Consider the following 12,738-nt stretch of genomic DNA (forward strand, 5'->3'; position numbering starts at 1 on the left):
CATACTAAGTGGCAAGTGAGACTTTCACTCCTTGTTGCATTTGTCTCTTAGAGAGTGGTTCCTCATCATTTCAGATCAGAAATTATGCTTTATTTCAATTGGCTGCATTCAACAAGAGTTCCTTACCACGTGTGCAATCACCATGGAACCAGTATAGAGAGCGATAAATGATCGTATTCATGGCCAGGAGCCACAATTTTCTGAAGGCATTGTGGGACTAGTCCTCAACAAAAGAACCAAAAATCTCAATGCTCGAGCAACAAGGAAAATATCCGGTCTAGAAAATTCTGAATGGTTACCTCCACCCTCTAACTAGATTAAAGTTAACTCAGACATTGTATTTAAAAATGATAGATGTGTTGTTGCATTCATCTGTCGAAACCATCATGGCGCCCTTCTCCTTAATGAAACAATGAAAACCATCATGGCGCCCTTCTCCTTAATGAAACAATGAAAATCTTTGTCTATGATGCATCACTTGTTGAACTCCATCTTATTTAACTTGCGGTCGAAAGAGTTCATCGCCTTGCGTACCAGAAAGTCATATTTAAACCAGACTCGACAAACGCGAATAAATGGATCAAAGGGAACATTGAAGAGGCTGATCGCGCTGCAAGAATTGATGTTGCCGCAATCAAAAAATTCTAGGAGCTTTTGCCTAACCGGGACTTGAGGAAAATTCCCAAACAATGTAATGATGTGGCGCACGAAATATCAAAATGAGTGTTTGGAGCTAATTGAGATGGATTTATTCCCTCAATATTTTCAAATGATGTATTTTATACGAGGGTTCCACATCTTTTGAATTACTTTGCTATTGATCGATGTAATTTATTATATATATAAAAAAAATTAAAGCAAAAGACGTTAAAACTTAAAAAGGAAAACCGACCCTAAATCGGAGTCTGGCAAAATGGAGCAAGTAATGAGCGCACTGAACCGGGCGGTGAACAGCAACGCCGTTATTAACACGCTATTAGTCGCCGTTTTCGGGACTCTGGCGGCGAGATCGGTGGCGCAGGAGCGAGCGATCAAGGCGCTGGAGGCGGAGAAGGACTTGCTGCTCAAAACAAACAAGGGTATCAAAAGTACTATTTGGGAATGGAAGCAGAAGCTATATGCGGAGGCCGAAGCGAATCCCCAGAAAGCCCTCGTTCCCCTTTCCACACTCAAGTCTATCTACGGCGAAGTTGTCATCCCTCCCTCTGTACCTTCCGGTAATTTCAGTATTCACCTTGCTTGTTTTTGCGTGTTTATGGGACTTTTATTTTTGGGTTTTAAATGCTGTGATAAGTGAATGAGGGACTGATGTATTGATTGGTTGTGAGCTGTGCAGTGAGTGTCGCAATCTGTGCTAGGTTGAGCATTGTGAATTTTATGTTACAAACTTGCATACTAGATTGCGAACTTCTGGTATTGATGCTTGGAGTTTTGATTTTAGCTAAACCTACTAAGAAAAAACTTATTAAGGTGATGGGGGTAAATATTAAGCAATAGTTATAATTTTAAGATATATTTGTTTATTTCGACGCCCATTTGTTGGAATTTGGAGTCATAGAAACTAGCTCGTGTAGGAGTTGAATTGATGAGGATTTGATTGTTTTCATTTAAAGCTGTATGGCTTCAATTTCTAACTACAAACACAGACTGTAAAACCTTTTAAAATTGATTCATGTTCCGTCCAAAATAAAATGTAATGACGTCTCCTGTGTAGGGGTTCCACCTGATAAGTTATATAATTATATCCTGCCATTGGAGGACTAAGTTTTGTATGCATTCTCTATTGGCCAATTAGCGAAAAGCATGCAAGAGGCGGCATGTGGAGGCTGCAAGAATTTTTGTCTTTGAAACTCTTATGCTCAAGCTCCTATTGAACATATCTTCAATTCAATTAGATCTACATTCTTGATTTGGCAAATGTGAACTTTGTCCTTCTTCTATTTATAGTTAAGCCAGCTGCAAGTCAATCTGGAGGTGCCAGAGCATGATAGGGGTTGCAGTTTAGGGGTTTCTTTGTGAAGGTAGCTTCAGTATAAGAGAGTAAAGAACGAAAATAAGAACGCGTTATCGCGAGCTTTACGTTAAAGCCTATTGGCTTTATTGAGTCAATAGCATTATGTGAACCCCTACTGCACCCGGCAATTACTTTGTCTCTGGTTGGTGAGGAAACAAGGTGGCTTAGTTATTGTTGTTTTTCTGTTAGTTTCTCTATACTAATTTTACTAACTAAGCAATTGAACACTCCTGACTGTTTCTGTTCCTCACTTCTTCTTTTCGTCAAGCATGCTCTGGGCCATCATGGGTGAAGACAATTTTGACGTCCTCTTAAGAGGATTTTATTTTTTTTATCTCTCTTATCAGTTTATTTATTTCACGCAGGTGAAGATGGTAAGCTAGATGGGAAATCACCTGCTCCAAAGTTCATGATCTAGTAGGTATGCGATGATCAACAAAACAATTTTTCTGATTGAGAGAAACAAGATGGCCCTGGCTTCCTAAATACGCACTTAGTTTATCATAGTTTGCGTGGAGCTGGAAGCTGGAATTGGAGAAAGCATGTATTTGTCCTGTCCATTTTCGTGAAACAATTTACAAATCCTTGGTATATTTATTTGAAAAACTGTCTGAAGGCATTGCCGACTTTATTCTGTGACTTCAGACATAAGAAAATGCTTGAGAAGCATGTTTTAGGGCTGAGTTACAACACTTGAACCATTATGTGAAAAATATGATTATGGAGGAATTGGAAAAAGGATGAGGGAGGTTGCAATAAACTAAGGGCCCAGAACAAAAGCTCCAAGATAAGGTGGAGGTGAAAAAATGAAGAAGAATAACACCAAAGTTGACTATCTTGCTTCAACTGTTTGTGTCATATCATGTTTGTAATGGTTTGATAAGTGTTTGAAATGGACCTGTCAACCAACGTTTTTTATCCACTGGGTTAGTGAAATTAGTTGTCAGAGGTGCACTAGATGGCATTTCTGATGTTTGTCAACTTGGTTTCTCACCAACTTAGGGTCAAAAGAAATCAATCCCATAATTATGGGATGAGACTCTGAATTAAGTCTAATTGCATTCCACTTCCCTGGTCACTTCTCTTATTGCCAAATTTGCTTAATCATGGAAATCTGTTGTTTTCTTGATACGCAATCTTCTTTTGTGTATGTATTTGTGGATTTTCGATGTTATTTGCTACTAATGTGGCAAGAACTATAACATAATATATTAGGTATATCATTTTGGGTTCTCTGAGAGCTATTGGGCCATTATTGGTACATTGATGATCTTCACTTTGACTCCTTTGTTGTAAGATAACAGGCAATTCTGAACATGAAGGCCGGTAGATCTTTATATCACTGAACTACCTTTTATGATAAAAGTGATAAAAGTGAACCTTATTTTCTAAGAACCTTGAATCTTCCATGTGCACTGTTGCTTCCTTTCCTATAATTGGGTTGACACAGCAAGGTTTTGAAAATTGATCCCCAGCTAGGCTTTTGGACTGTTCATATCTTGGCTGCATGTGCACCATCATTTTCTTGCCATAATATTTGAATCTTTGCATGTTGCTTCACTTAAAATCATCCCCCATACACCTGTAACTTTTAACATCCTTCAGCCAGATTGGGTAACTTTGCAGACTAAGCACGCATGCATACTGTAAGTCATGACTTGCATTTTTTATTATCTTATAGCAAGTTTTGTCTTCTTTGTGGCCTAATCCTCAATAATTGATTGCTCTTTGCACAGTATTTCAGCCTTGGGCACCATAGCCCGCTTGATTGCCTCAGAATCGCTTACCAAAGTATTACTACTGTTGGCTAAAATTCGAATGTTGTATTAATTTTACAGAAATGATGTTGCCTGAAATTTCTTCCATGATCAAATTGAAGTACTTTTGTTCTCAGGAGAAACTAATTTGTTAGCTCATGCTCTACTTATATAATATTCGTGTAAAGTTGGGATTTCGGTGGTATATTCAATGAGAATGGGATTCTCCAGAAAATATATATATTATTCCTCAAGTTGAGGAGGTGGGAATATTATTAATGTGAATTCAAATGTTGCTTTTATCCGACATAACCGAGTACCGGAGATTGAAGAGTCGCCTTCGCCAGTCGTTGGGGCAATCTCTTGTTGACGTTTTCTCTTATGCGTGTACCATGTGGCACATAACTGGAGTTGGAATTTTCTTATGTTGTTGTAGGCGATTTGGAGCTTTCAAAGGTATCTTTTCAGAATATGTCTTCAACTTTTTTATGAAGCTGCCTGGGAGGCCCTTCGCCTTCTCACTCTGTTTCTTTCACATATAAGATATTAACTTTCCAAACTAAGCTATTTAATTAATGCTGTCATTGTTAATTACATGAACAAAGGAAAAATAAATAGTGAACCTCCAATATCAAATTCCCTGTCATAAGATGAGCCCTCTCGCTTTTGTACATGCTACATATGGTGTATGTGTATTGAATGCATGTATCAAAATAACAAAAAATGAGACGTGTTATTTGATGTTGCATTCAGCAAACTCGTGGCAGGTGCAACATCGACAAGATCGATTTGGTTATTGAATGAATGTATGTCGGAAGTAAGTTTGAGTGCCAAGATCGTAATTTGAGTTCATTCCTTTCTCCCCTTGCTTAGAAGATGGTTCAGTCTAAATACAAAAGCTACGGACCAGGTCTGCAATTTTAAGGTAAGTTAGACCTAAGTGGAGGACTTGTATTCATGGTACTATAGGCTGCAATACTCTGACCAATTTTGACCCTTGAACCTTGGAAATGTAATCCTTCTGCTCTACTGCAAAATGGAGTGGGCCCACACTATCGCACCCAGCCCCCGCCCTTTTGGTTCTTTCTTGGGACTAATAATTCAAGATGTTTTTCTGATGCAATAATTTATATTATGATAATCTACAGCGATTTTTTTTTTAATTTGTTATAATTATTTATGTTCTTGTTTTTTGAAAAAAGTACCTACCGTCGTATAAATATTTTTATATAATACCTAAGTTTAATTTTAATAAATATTTATAATTTTTTTAGATAAAAAATAATTATAATTATGATAAATTTTATAAAAGTCGCTCATTCCCAAAATATTTAGTTTATACAAATTTAAAATAAAAAAAAATACTATTATTCAAAATTTGAATTTCACTTGGTGACTGCGGAATTGGATATAAAAGTAGAAATTTGGCAAAAAGCAGTAATTTGCGGCCTTGTGAAAAAGGGAGAATTCTTGCAATCATTATCCCAATTTTAGCTATTTTGGTCTTTAAACCCCAAATAATACTATTGTTTATTATGTAATAAAGAGCATGAAAATCCACTATATTGGCAAAAATTAAGTGTGATTAGTTTATTAATGATAATAATTAACATAATACAACCCCAAGTACACCCCCACCCCGCCCCTACCCACATATACATACAGCCTCAGATACACCCAACTCACACCTACGCTGCGTGTATTGTGTGTGTGTGTGTGTGTGTCTGGGGGCTTGTGTTGTGGCAGTACAAATAGAGCGATGGTTAAAGGCTTATGAAAGATGCGTTTGGAATTTCATCCCAAAATCCAAACTTGGTAACCAAATAAAATAAAACAAAAAACTCTCAGAAACTTCTCTTTTTGTCGGAATTAAACCACCTCATATGCACATAATGGCACAGCTCCAACAGGCTATACAAGGCCTGCCCCTTCCACCGCCGTTACGCCAACGCTGAAATTCACCAGCTCTTTATTCTCGGTTTCCACTGAAAATTTCATCTGAGTTTTCTTGTTTTTGGTTTATTTGATCTCTTTTCTTGGATTTTATTCTCCTTTCCTGGGTGAAGATTGGATTTTTTTCGAAAATTCTGATCTGGGACGGTGGAAGAAATCATGGAGGAGAGTAAATTGTGTCAGTGGAACGTAATTCGATCCGTATTGGCTATTCTTCAATGGTGGGGTTTCAATGTCACTGTTATCATCATGAACAAATGGATCTTTCAGGTGCGAGTTTATATATGTAGTTTAATAGTGCTGGCCTATCTTGTAGTCTTTTACATGCACCCTTTGTTCTGGGTTTATTACTCGTCTGCTAAAGCAATCCTGTTAATGTTTCGACCAGTGATATTTGTGTTCTTCTTTTTCTCCAGAAGGAAAAAAAAAGTTAAACTTTTTCAATATTGAATTTTGGTTCTGTTTTTTGGATTTTGAGGAGTAAATCTTGTGATGTTTCCAATCATTGGTTTACTTCAATTGAGATTTAGGTGTAGCGCGTGTTGGATGCATACAATTTTTGTCACTTCTTGTATATTGTACATGAGCTGTGTTGTTGTGACCTGTGCACGAAATGTTCTCAGAAAGTGGAGGAAGAAGTTTGTAATTTTTGGGATTTTATACACTTTAAATTTTGTAATCTATTATTGTTAGGTTGAGTTATAGATACTTACCACCCTTTGTATTCTCCATTCCTTCCCTTTGCTTCTGACAATTTGTACTTCTGTAATCTTTCCGAAGTATGATCGGTTTCAAAGTCGCTAACATGAGCGCAGCTTTATGGAGATCTCACAGAACTACTTTTTTTAGCTTGTTAGGTTCAAGGGGAATTGTTTTAGCTAATAGATGAGGGTGCAGGTTATATATCTGTATGCGCTACAATTTCTTTAGATCATTATGAGGCAGTGGTAGGTCCTCTTCATTTATACTATTATCATGTGGTAGTTAGCATGAATAATTGTGGTCGAATTCTTCATTGATGAAGGATGATGTATGCGAAGTGGGTTGTGCTTGCGCAATCTTTTTAAATGAATTTCAAGTCTGAGGATATTTCAGCAATGTAGTATATTCTATAATCATTTCAATTTTCATCTGGTTGTATGAGGTCGAAATTGATTTTAGTGTCATACCGTTGAATAGTCTTCAGAAATGGTAATGTTTGCTTGTGTTATGACTTAATTGCTTACGAAAGATTCCCTCTTTTCTTGACAGAACCTGGACTTCAAGTATCCATTGTCAGTCTCATGTGTTCATTTTATTTCTTCATCAATTGGTGCATATGTGGTTATTAAAGTGCTCAAGCTTAAACCTCTTATTCAAGTGGATCCTGAAGATCGCTGGAGGAGGATCTTTCCCATGTCATTTATATTTTGTATAAACATAGTTTTGGGAAATGTGAGCCTTCGGTATATTCCTGTTTCCTTCATGCAAACAATCAAGTCTTTCACCCCTGCAACAACAGGTAAGTTTTTATTACAATTATTATAAAATGGAAAAGATCAAAAGAAGAAAGAAAAACAAAAGAGACCTTGTGTTGAATTACATGTATGAACACTAATTTGATGGATAAATGATGGTAATGTTGATTCTTGTTTTAAGAATTAGTTAATAGACAGCTACTCACTTCCTTTCTTCCCCTTTTCTTCAAGTGAAAATACTGAATCTGTTTTCTTGCTTTCGGATCAGTTGTCTTGCAGTGGCTAATCTGGAAGAAGTATTTTGATCTGCGAATTTGGGCTTCTCTGATTCCTATTGTTGGTGGGATTTTGCTTACATCTATCACAGAGCTCAGTTTTAACATGCTTGGGTTTTGTGCTGCTTTGTTCGGCTGTATTGCTACTTCTACAAAAACCATCCTTGCAGAGTCTTTGTTGCATGGGTACAAATTTGACAGGTAACAGTTCCTTTCCTCTCTGTTCTATACCAAGAATAACTTTTAACTATTAGGATACTAGCAAATACTGTAACTTGTTCTCATGTCCATTTATTTTCCTCTTTGTATTACGGTGAGTCAAGAATCGTTGTCCTTCTGAAGAAAGAGGATCAAATTGTTTGTTTGCATTCAGTTGTTTTACTGGAAATAATATTACTGTTCAATTAAGACTGCAAAATTTACTCACTAATTGTTGCAGGTCTTAATCTGGGTAAACGTTTCATTCAAGTTCTGTTGATTTCATTTGTATTTCCATTATGGAATGCTAAATTGCAGGATGTTTCAAGCATTCTATTTTCTTTTCTCTACTAAATTGTTTTTCTTTTTCGTACTTTTGTCTATAAATTGGTCATAGTCATGAAATCTATCATAGGTTGTGCCTCACGCATATTTCAAGTTCTGGTGTAGCTGAAAAAGCATTGTTTCTTAAATAATATAGGTTCTCTTATTTGCTGGTTTCATGTTACTATAGAAGTTTAGTCCTTCCCAGCTATGGGATAATGTGGCCTGCCAGGACAATTCGAAAATATGTTTCAGTTAGTGCCTTATTATATTTTCCAGTGAATACTCAATGAGCTCTTATCACCAATTTCCATGTACTTCTCCACTGTTGTTTGCTGGAGAGAAATTTAGCTCAAGTGCGCATTTCTCTGCAGATCATTTATTTTTTTCACTGATTTTGATAATTCTATTGGATGTTTGCATGAATGAGTAGTTATTTGAGGGGAAAAATGAAGCGAGCAAAGTGCTTGTGATGTGCGAATGCATTCCTGTAAGCTATTCAGTTGCAAATAAGTTGTCTTAACTGAAGCTTTATGCTGCTTTCTTTTACATTCTTTCTTAAGAACTTCTCCATGATTACTCATGAGTAAGGGGGTCATACAGAGGGGAATGGCCTATTTGCTTCTGCTTTATCTGCCTAATTATTTTAGGTTAAATAGTCAACTGATATCAAACTTAGTTTTGTTCTGACATCCTTTTTTCTTTTACTTTTTTTAATTTTATGTAACTTGACTAATACTGAATTAATGTTTTGAGCTGACTGCAGTATAAATACAGTTTATTACATGGCACCATTTGCAACTATGATCTTGGCTGTACCAGCCACGCTACTGGAAGGACCAGGGGTTGTGGAATGGATTTATACATGTCCCTCACTCTTTTCATCCCTTGTCATCATTTTTGGGTCTGGAGTGTTGGCCTTTTGCCTGAACTTCTCTATTTTTTATGTCATTCACTCCACGACTGCTGTGACCTTCAATGTTGCTGGAAACCTTAAGGTGCATATCTATCTCACCCTGGCACGCCGGTCAATCTCTTCCTGATTATCCCAAAATTTTGGTATTTAAAATAGAACACACAATATCAAACATTTTGCACTACTCTGAATGACGGTGTGAACTGCACCTTGTGATACACTTTTGCGAGACTAATAACAAGATCAAGATTTTCCCGTGGACATCTGAAATACTTTTGTCTCTAATCTGCTGAGAGAAAATGAGTTCTTATGCTAATCCCTCAATGTGAAAACTTTTGTTGGAGAATATTGAGCTCGTGAAAGAAAATGTTACTGCAGAAGATGCAAGATTGGCGTATTTTAGTTACTATGCAAGGTTTTAATGAATGTGCTTTTGCCTGTGTCATATGCCAGTTGAAACCCTCTGAAATTTCTTGTTATTCCTGAAATCTGATTTCTAGTTTCATCTCAGGTTGCAGTTGCTGTTACATGTTCATGGCTTATCTTCCGGAATCCAATCTCCATGATGAATGCTGTTGGATGTGCTATAACACTCGTTGGATGTACCTTCTACGGGTATGTAAGGCACATGCTTTCAAACCAAGCTCCGGGAACACCTCGTACACCTAGGACTCCAAGGGGTAAATCAGAGTTGATCCCATTAGTCAACGAGAAGTTAGACGATAAAATCTGACTCATGCACAATGATGCCGAGCTCGGAAACTGGTAATAGTTGATGGGAAAAGCGGTAATAGTTGATTACTGTAGAAAAAGGAAGAGTAGCGTTCATCTTTATGTAGCAAGATTCTACCATTGTGCCCCCTTTCCCCTGCTCATATATATAAATAGTTTATAGCCTTCTTTCTAACCCATGCCAATGGGCAACATATTTATCCTTGTATGAAGAGGTGAATACAGGACATCAGTAATTCTAATAGCACAATGTTTTCTGGAATGACCCTGTCCTTTTGGGTTATTTGATGCTTTCTTTAAGCTGTTTTGGCCATGTTATAAGATGGGGACTGAGAGCAATCCTTTACATGGATTTTCTGACAGATGACTAGCCATAGTGGAGATAAAATAGGCACATACAGATTTTATAGAGATCTAGTGTTTTAAGGTAAAATTACATGCTCATGAGGTTTTGATACACAGAAACTGAAGTATTCTACAGTAGATTAATTCCTAAAGATAGTAATCTAGGCCAAGAGCCAGAAGTTCTTGTGCCATCTGGTGCTGATAAGGTATCCACTGACTCCATTGCTCTGCTTCCTGACTCCTATTGTTAAGCATTCCAAACAGTTGATGCATTGCTCCACAAACTCCTCTGTGCTGCTTTTCAAACACAGACTGCCATAGTTGGAAAATCACAACATAAATATTCTATTAAAAACTGCATTATTAGATTGAAATCAGTGCTTACTACTTGATTAGATTGTGAAAGATACTACAGACTTGTTGTCGATGTATCTCAAAGAATAGCACATTTTGTGATAAATTTTGGAACTTCTCTTGGTCTTATGACCACCCTAGTTTGAATTTGTCGGATTGCAGGGCCCATGTAAGAATTTCATTAAATTTGATTTGCACTCATAATTTTGTAGAACACAACATAAGTGAATGTGCATCTAACACAAATCAGAAAAGCAAGAATCAATATACTGACCAGTTGAGGAATGGAGAAGGTTTCTTCTGACCTAACACCAGCACAGAGACCTCCAGCTTCTTCACTTGGCTCATCACTGTAGCCATTTTTGGTCCTTGGATTACTAATGCTTCCACTTCAACCTGACCGCATACAGGCTAGAATATCAGATTCCAACAATGAAAAGATGAACTATAACTTGTTATAATAACTTCCAATCTCTTTTTGACTTGACATATGGATTAAAAAACACAGTAAAACTACTTAAAAACATTATGAAAAGCAGTTGGAGAAGACAATGGCTGCAGACCTCTTTCCTTACAGAACTAAATATAGGGAACTAGAAGATCTCCAGAAAAGCAAAACACTAACAGGTAGATAACCTCTACGAATACTATTAGACTGAATAGCAAAATGGGAACAAGAATTTAAAATTGGCTGATTCTATTCAAACTCTGTACATATATAGTAGACTCACCTCAGGCTTACAAGCCTTGCAAAGTGAGCCAAGTGTGGTAGCAAGGTAAGAAGAAGAGGAAGCATTCTCAGAACCCTTACAAGAAGAAGGGACAATATGAAGAAGAGTTAGGATATCACCCTTGTTAGTGACATGAGTAAGAGCCCACATCATTGCATGCTTAGAATGTGAAGACTGATCCACAACCACCATTACTCTTTTCTTCATCACAAAAATCCCATTTTCACCCCCATACATGTTGAGACCTTCCATTTGCTTCAAACTAGCCCCCCAACCCCCACCCCCACCCCCACCCCATCTCTTAGATGTTGATTTCCAGCCTTGCTTGCTACTTAGCTGCCTCAGAAATGAATCTGAACTTGGCATTCTTGTCTATCTCCTACCCACCACCTGAACTAGTAGCCCTTTTCTTGAACTTTGTATATCAATGCATGTACTACTGTCTATGCTCTATAGTTGATACGCTCGTCACACTGTGTGTGTGTGTTTGGGTGGGAAGGGACAAAAATGAAAAATGGGGAGCTAAAGATAGATAAAGGGATGGGATGATGTAAAGCTATACGCTTTTTTAAGTGTTATCTTTTCAAATTAATTTGTGTAGATTAAGGTCACGAGAATCTCTGGGTACTTGTGGGGCTTTAGGGACAGAAATAGTAAACAAATCAAAGAAAGAAAACAAATCAAAGGAGAGAGTCAGCTTTTGGAGATGGATTCTTTTATTATACCCTTATTAGTTTTCCAATTTACCACTGTGTCCTTAATCACCATTTTTCATTTAAAGGCATTTCTTCCATGAAAAAACACATTTACTGCAGCACTTCAATGCATCATCACACACACCAATAATTCATCTCTTCATTTATTTGGCAAAACTTTGAGCCCACCTAAACATTTCCTGTCTGCTATTTTTAGTGAAAAGCCAAACGTTCACCTACTACACCTATCAATTCTCCATTAGATGAAAGAAAACTGTATTAGTTTCCAGCTAAATACTTTAGTATTTTGCTATAAAATACATACAAAGAAAACTGTAAATCTGAAATGGTGTTGGCCAGATCTCTCAAGTCAAAGGGGGTATTACTGTAATTATATTTTATTTTTGTGGGAGGGTGGGGTGGGGGGTAGGGTGCAGAAACTGAGGGAGCCTAGCCTAATGCCTGCTGCTGCTCATCATGATTCATAAGTCATTATTATAACCATAACATAACAACAAAGAAAATGAAAGCGCATCGATTGAAGAGAGAAAATTGTCAGAAATGGGGCCTTGAAAGTTGGGGTCTTTTGGACTTTTCAAGTCAGAAAAAGTAGTCGTACGCCCAAATTATTGCTCCCGTTCAATTCGCCGAGCCATTAGACCCCACTCTTCTTAACTTGTTTATTTACTCTTTTGTCCCTCCAATTATGTTCCGGAGTTTTTTTTTTTTTTTTTTTGAGAAGCATGCAAATGCAATGCAACCATACAATTAAATTCATATATTTCAAATTTTAAGTTCAAAAGCAACACAAACACATATCATCTCTTAAATTATTAAATGAATAATAGAAGGACAGAGTCATCAACAAATGAAACAAAAATAAATAATAGTGTGTGTGTGTGTGTGAGAGAGAGAGAGAGAGAGTTACAATTTTTTATTAATTGATTTTGCCATCCATCCAGACCCAGAGCAAAGAACAGGAATTGG

General features: G+C 37.0%; 3 protein-coding genes across 3 annotated transcripts; 2 read left to right on the plus strand and 1 right to left on the minus strand.

The window, feature by feature from the left end:
• LOC105155371 lies at positions 381-3,084 on the plus strand. Its single transcript, XM_011071239.2, has 2 exons — positions 381-1,217; positions 2,380-3,084. Exons 1-2 carry the CDS (start codon positions 914-916, stop codon positions 2,430-2,432), a joined length of 357 nt encoding a protein of 118 aa, XP_011069541.1. The 5' UTR covers positions 381-913; the 3' UTR covers positions 2,433-3,084.
• On the plus strand, positions 5,447-9,888 carry LOC105155374 (UDP-galactose transporter 1). The gene is made up of 5 exons (XM_011071241.2): positions 5,447-5,994; positions 6,976-7,225; positions 7,450-7,657; positions 8,745-8,976; positions 9,406-9,888. Exons 1-5 carry the CDS (start codon positions 5,884-5,886, stop codon positions 9,625-9,627), a joined length of 1,023 nt encoding a protein of 340 aa, XP_011069543.1. The 5' UTR covers positions 5,447-5,883; the 3' UTR covers positions 9,628-9,888.
• LOC105155375 lies at positions 10,004-11,613 on the minus strand. The gene is made up of 3 exons (XM_011071242.2): positions 11,057-11,613; positions 10,600-10,721; positions 10,004-10,283 (listed from the first exon to the last, which is right to left on the minus strand). The coding sequence occupies exons 1-3, from the start codon at positions 11,420-11,422 to the stop codon at positions 10,133-10,135; spliced, it is 639 nt and encodes a 212-aa protein (XP_011069544.1). The 5' UTR covers positions 11,423-11,613; the 3' UTR covers positions 10,004-10,132.

Source organism: Sesamum indicum, linkage group LG2 (assembly GCF_000512975.1).
Source record: "Sesamum indicum cultivar Zhongzhi No. 13 linkage group LG2, S_indicum_v1.0, whole genome shotgun sequence".
NCBI classification, from domain to species: domain Eukaryota; kingdom Viridiplantae; phylum Streptophyta; class Magnoliopsida; order Lamiales; family Pedaliaceae; genus Sesamum; species Sesamum indicum.